Source organism: Vitis riparia, chromosome 15 (genome assembly GCF_004353265.1).
Source record: "Vitis riparia cultivar Riparia Gloire de Montpellier isolate 1030 chromosome 15, EGFV_Vit.rip_1.0, whole genome shotgun sequence".
In the NCBI taxonomy this organism is placed as follows: domain Eukaryota; kingdom Viridiplantae; phylum Streptophyta; class Magnoliopsida; order Vitales; family Vitaceae; genus Vitis; species Vitis riparia.
In genome coordinates, this window is record NC_048445.1 from 17,120,718 (window position 1) to 17,127,254 (window position 6,537).

Consider the following 6,537-nt stretch of genomic DNA (forward strand, 5'->3'; position numbering starts at 1 on the left):
AATTGGAACCATAATCCAATTGTAAAAAGATTGGAAGCTTGGTTGAAGCTTCAAGATAGTGGAACCCTCACTCGGTTAGGAGGTTGAGGAGAGTGGACGTAGGCAAAGAAGTGTCGAACCACTATAAACTCTCGTGTTTGCATTCTCTCTTCCCTAACTCTTTTAAATTATATGCAATTGTCTTTATTTTGTTTATTATATACTTGCACATAATTGTCTCTTATTTTTGCATAGTTTAAATTTGTGAAAAAGAGACCATCACCCTATTTACCTGCCCCTCTCCCCTCCCCCCCTTCTCTAGGGTGATTACCATAGTTTGGATTAGCCTCAAATTCCTAACATCTTCCTCGACCTTTCTTAGCAGACCGACACTCTTTTCAGCAAGCTTCTGGGCAACAACGACCTTACTCTTCATTGTCTTTAAGTTGACGATGAGATCCTCATTCTCGTCCATGTTATGGGCAACATATGCCATCACGGTTTTGGATGCCTCTAGCCGATGGAAAATGTAAGCGCACTACCCCATAAGATTTCGGACTTCAGTTATTACCTGGAGGCAGCAGAGAAATCGTTATAAAACCTAAGGCAAAAATAAGAGAAAATGGGAGAGATGACATACCATTTCTGTTATTTCAAAAGTAGTGTAGTCTTGCATATAGAGAATGTGGGCAATAGCGGTGTTCGAAGTATCGTACGAAAGTCGTGCTGTGAAATATCTACTAAGATTGTCATCTATCTTGACTAGGATCCACTAAGTAGCTGGAAAGAGCCCCCCCATGTTTTGTACTAGGGACCCTCTTTCCGTGAAGGAATGGATGCGCTTCAGAAGCTCATATATCTCATCTCGGTTGGGGACATATCCTAACTTTGGACGGGAAAGAAAGGAAGTCATGCACTTGAATGATTCTTCGCTAAAGTTCTCTAGGGTGACAAAAGGTCTCCTCGTCTCTTGATAAGAAATATCATCAGCGGAGAGAGGTTTCTCATCCGACTCAGGAGTGGTGATTGCAGTAGTGACTGAAGGTATTGGCATGGGCGGAGGAATTGAGGCAGGTTTTGGACAAGCTTTCTTTGAAGGGATAAGATTGACAACAATGGATTTGGACAAGCGTTTACGCTGCCTCTCACGAAATTCGGCCCTCAAGTTGGAAGCCATATCTTCTTCCTCATCTTCTTCCTCACAAATAATAGGGGGCATTACTCAATCAACCCTTGCTTCTGGTCCGTCGCTAGAAGATGAAGAAAATGAAGATGATGAAACTAATGGAGAAAACGGGGATATAGGAGGCGAAGTCCTCGCCCTCTGAACAGAACAAGCAATAAATTCTTTTTTTTTTAGTGGGAGGGCGGACAACGAAACTGGAGGATGGACGACCAGCAGTCGGAGCTTGCCTCAATGTCCCCTCCTAATGTTTTCTCTCCCGCTCCTCTAGACAAGCCTAACGTGTCTCAGAATTTGCCAAACGAGCAACCTCGTAGAAAGTCAAATCCTTCAGCACAAAGTGTTCACTAGGAACCAAAGATGAGGGAGCTAGCCAAGGAAATATGGGGATGATGAACGGCTTGGGATTGTTGATCAACATTAGCAAGTTCTTGTCCATTAAAAAAACCTTGTAAGCTCGTTCGATCGCGTCTATCTCGAACAACTTGTTAAGTGGGGTAAATGAAGCCTTTTCCACCCACTCTACAAAGCATCCGCGCCTCTCCTTGCCTATATTACACAAACAAAAAGATCATTAGTATATTACAACAAGGAAGAAATAACTACAAGATATAAAGAAAGTGATAGAAGTATAGCCTACTCAGAATCTCCAACGAACGTTGTGGAGAAAAAACTTCGTCTGGTCCTTCAGATGAACCACTCCAAGGATCGGATACTAGAACATGCTCCTTGGCCCAACCTTTGCATGAATCTGGAAGATCGGTCATCAAATGGAAGGAAAGAATATGAGCAGACAAGTTGAACCTTTCCTTTTGACTTATCTTGACGGTATAAATGAACAAGACTTCCAACAAGGAAAGATCTAGTTAGAAGAGCATGTTCAACACACTACACCCTATTAACACCCGAACAATGTTTGGATGAAGAAAAGTTGGAAGAATTTGTGTGAAATGAAGGAATTGCTTGAAAAGAAAAGGGATAAGAAAATAGAGCCTAGTAGGAAATTGCTCATTGGTGAATTACATCATATTACTGGGAAGGTCAACAAATGATAAAGCCTCGTTGTCTATTAGTTGAATCAGGATATTGTCCAGAATATGGAAACGGGCCCGAAATTCCTATTTAGATAAGACATCGACTGGACGCTCTGGTTTGAGGCGCCGACTTTTGTGTTTTTTCGTCCACTTTGCTAAGGCCTTCCATTGGTAGAAGTGACTCCTCATCTTGCCATTATGCTAAGTGGATCTGGGTCGTGTGGAAACCTGCGTGGGTCAACGTAGTTATAAAAACCAATCACCCGACCCATCCGTTGTTCAGTGTTGCCTCAGTAATACAAAAAAAGAACCTAAATGGACCAAAAGCCCGAAGCTAGATGGGTTGACTATCAAAACTTGCAGAGCAAGTGTTTTAGCCAATGACAAAGGAAGAATCGCTCCCATTGCTCCAGCATGGTGGCAATGAAAAAAGAACATGAACCAATGACAAGTGCCTTAACAGCACAGAAGCAAAAGAGGAAACCAAAAAGCCTTAAGTCCGGCCGGACACATTCATTCTCCCCCAAACAAAGCACCCAAAACAAGTAAAGACAATGAGAAACCCTAAATCTAGATGTTAAGGTCTTTATCTTCCGACACAATCTAAAGAAGAACAACAAGCATTGCAAAAGGAATGGTGAGTGGCAAAAAACTTACTGGAATCAAGAATGAGCCCTCTTAAGCAGGGAAGAAATCCATTGCGTTTAAAGCTGGTGACGAGGAAGGCGAAGAGCAACATCTGGTGGCAAACACAACGGCAGACAAGGAAGACAAAAACAACGACCAGTGGCAAATGCAACGACGGTGGAGGTGCAGCGCAGGCAAGGAAACTCCAAAACGGGAAAATGCCAAAAAGTGACCCAAAAAGTATGGAGCCCTTTTATTTATAGGGATCCAAAAGCCTAGGTATTCCAAGGGACAAGCCGCTTGGAAACACTTCCCAAAGCCAACTGAAGAGGTGCACCGCCTGATAGCTAGCCTTGATTGATGTGACCCATCATTGTAGCCCCAAATGACACGTGTTCCTAAGCACCCAAATAACCTGAAGAGAGATATCCATTCTGCCTTAACTTGTCGGCTACTCGACAAGATAAAAGCATAAGGGGGCATTATGGGAGGTTTCCCTCCATGTGTCCTCCCCTAAATAAAAAACTCTTGGTCCATCCAAGATAAGTAGATGATCTTTTGAGATCAATCCATCTAAACCAAAACAAACTCTATCTGGCACAAAAGGAAAGAGATTTCTTTTTTTCTAGATGTCAGACGGAATGAACAAACTAAGCCAACTGAGATTTTCAGATGGATTAACCAACACAGTTGGAGATTCCAAGCATTGAACAAATGGATAATCACACCCAGTGCCTGAGCAACGGCCTAGATGGCATTTACGCCTAAAAGTCAATGTCTACTAATTGCTACTCGTTATCAGCGATATTGACAAACGTAAATGCATAGTATACTACATGGTTCGAGACTCTTGCTCAATAGCCAGTAAATGACACTAGTTAGAGGATTTTGTTTGGTATGATTGCCTAATTCGCGTAGAGATGATGGTGTTGTCTCTCTTGCTAAGGCTTGATTTCCGCCCTAATTGCAATCATCATAAAAAAAAAAGGTATAAATGCTCCTCAACGCTATGGTGATGGTGCCATCCACTTTATAAAAACCCTTTGAGAAGCATGAAAAAGATACGCGCATACAAAGCCATTTGAAACAACTAGACCCATCCTTATTGCTTTCTGACTTAAGCTTCAGAATGGCGTTCTCGGACCACCTGTCCAGACATCCTTTTGTGCAGGGAAGAAGCTAGACAAACTCAAATCTGGTTAGCACTTCACCAATAGGGGTGAGGAAATGTCTTAGGATGTGGGAGGTATGGGGGGTATGGGTTAGGAGAGAGAGTGAGGGAGTAGGTGAGGAAAAAGAGGAAGAAGAAAAAAGTAAAATAATATAAAATGATAAAAATAAAAATAAAAATAACATAAAATAATAAAAAAATTAAATTTAAATGGTATAAGTGGGCAAAAAAAAAAAAAAAAAAATCAAATGTCATCGAATTGAAATCTAAGGATAAAATTAGGCTCAAAATCAATATAAAAATAAAATTATGACAAATTTTGAGGTTTACAATATTTGAATAGGGGTCATGTACATTGTAATGACCAGGTATTTTAGGTCATGTTGGAATTTCAAGTTTGAAAATTCTTCTATTTGGTGATAGTTGAAAAGTCAAAAAGGCAAATCGGAGAACACATGTCAAATTTAAATGGATGAAATTCGAAGGATTTTAGTGGTCAACCCAAAAAAGTTGAATTTTTGTGTCACGTCAGCTTTTTAGTATGAAATTCCTAGGTTTGTAGAATGTAGACCTTCAAATTTGCCTCACCTTTTCTTTTTATTTATTTATTTACTTTTTAAAAATTTATTTTAGGGCTCATTTTGTTAATGTTTTTAGGCTCATTCCTTTTTATTTGTTTGGCCCAATCTTTAATACCTATTTTGGTAGCAAATCCCATCCATCTATTCATAGATTGCATTCCCACCATCCATTTTGGAAAAAACCCTAAGAGACCCTAATTTTCTCTCTCTCATCCTCTCATTTTGTCGACCCATTTTTCTCCCCACACCTTTTTCTCTTTTTCCCTTTTCCTTTCTTTTCTCCTATTCTTCCTTTTCCACTCACAACATCTACCACTTCCTCTTCTTCCTCTATTCTTTATTTTCTTTTTCTTTTATTTATTTTTTTTCCTTTCTTCTTCCTCTACTTTCCTCACCAACTCCACTGCTACCAAGCCATCACCAACAACATCATAGTTCACACCACCAGTGACCATCGCCCCTTCCATCCACTGACCACGACCCTTTCTCTCTCTCTTTCTATTATTTATTTATTTATTTTTATTTTTAAATATTAATTTTAATTTCAGTTTGTATCTTATTATTATTATTATTATTATTTTTTTATTTTTATGTTTTCCTCCATTGCCATCATAAACGAGCCTCCATATTCTCTACTCGATGTTGGCTTGCACATGGGTTCTTCAAAGGGAGGTAAGTTCTCTCCCATTAATTCATACAATAATAGTTTATAGGCCTTGGGTATTTGCTTTGGATAATTGGATTTGGGTTATTGGATTTAGGTTATTGGATTTCCTATTGGGCCTTTGATTTATTTCTTTGAGCCTATTTTAGGTTGATTTTTGTTTTCTATTTATTGGTATTGGACTTTGGCTTGTTGGATTGTTGTTTGGTTTGATTTGGGCCTAATTGCATTTACTTTATTATTCTTTTGGGCCCCCTGTGTTCAGGTTGATATCTTGGCATTGTGCTGAGAGCGAGAAAATGCATAGTATATAGGGAGCAATTAGAGTAGTTGAAGATAGAGTGTAGACCCTCAATTTTGTCCCTCGACACTGGCATTTATCCTTCGGGTGTCACATCCACCCATCGTTCGCATATGGCACCACTAGGGCCCCTTTTGGGCTTAGTCGGTGTCCGAGCCTCGTGTGGGTTTGTCTGTGGTCCATTGTGGTGCATATGTGGTTCATTTTGGAGGGTCACCATGGCCATTTTCCTAGTCGTTCACATCACGCTATAGGAAGGAAGTGGGGTCATCCCGATGTTTTAGCTTAGTTGGAGTTTATAGGGGCATGTTGAGGTTCGGAGCACTAGGGCTTGTTTTGATCGTATCTCCCTCATCCGAACTCAAAATTAAGAACCGTTTCTTTTTATTGATTCCTTATTCTTCTAGGAACATTATGTAACATTTTCAAAATTTTTTGCAACCGGTCGGCTGGTTGGTAGCCAGTTCATCCGGTTCAGCCGGTTCATCGAGTCAGCCGGTGTAGAACACTGATTTTTGGTAATTGTTTTGATCATCTCCCTCTTCCGAACTCGGAATCATGCATCATTTTTTTTCATAGATTCCTTACTCTTTTAAGAACATTCTGTCAAATTTTCAAAACTTTTTGCCATCGGCTCGATCGATGGGCATCTGGTTCGGCCGGTTCAACCGATTCACTGAGTCAGCTGAGGTAAAACACTAATTCTAGTAATCTTGGGGCCCAAATCCTACATGGCTCAGGCCCGTAAGTTCCAGATTGGTTTTGGAAAATGTTGTGGGTCCATTTTGGGCCTTGGTTTGGGTTCCTTGCAGCCCACCACGAATCCATATGGATTCTTGGTGGTGAAGCAAGCTGAAAGCTGAAGGGAGTGAGCTGGCCTTGTAAGTTTAAGAGAAGTAATGAGGGGTGTGGTTCCCATGCTAATGAAGGGGATTTCGGTGCTGAAGGAGAAGGAACCCAGGAGGCTCAAATGCTGAGAGGGTTATGAGTATAAAAG

The 6,537-nt window shown here is 40.5% G+C and overlaps 1 protein-coding gene across 1 annotated transcript in view; it reads right to left on the reverse strand.

Moving 5' to 3' along the window:
• Nucleotides 1-1,439: 1,439 nt before the first annotated feature.
• The window catches only part of LOC117932015 (pentatricopeptide repeat-containing protein At3g02330, mitochondrial-like), a 34,739-nt gene continuing 29,641 nt past the window's right edge, over nucleotides 1,440-6,537 (reverse strand). Inside the window, exon 3 of the mRNA XM_034853069.1 lies at nucleotides 1,440-1,711. Coding sequence (XP_034708960.1) covers nucleotides 1,440-1,711 — 272 coding nt within the window. The remainder of the gene's footprint in view (nucleotides 1,712-6,537) is intronic.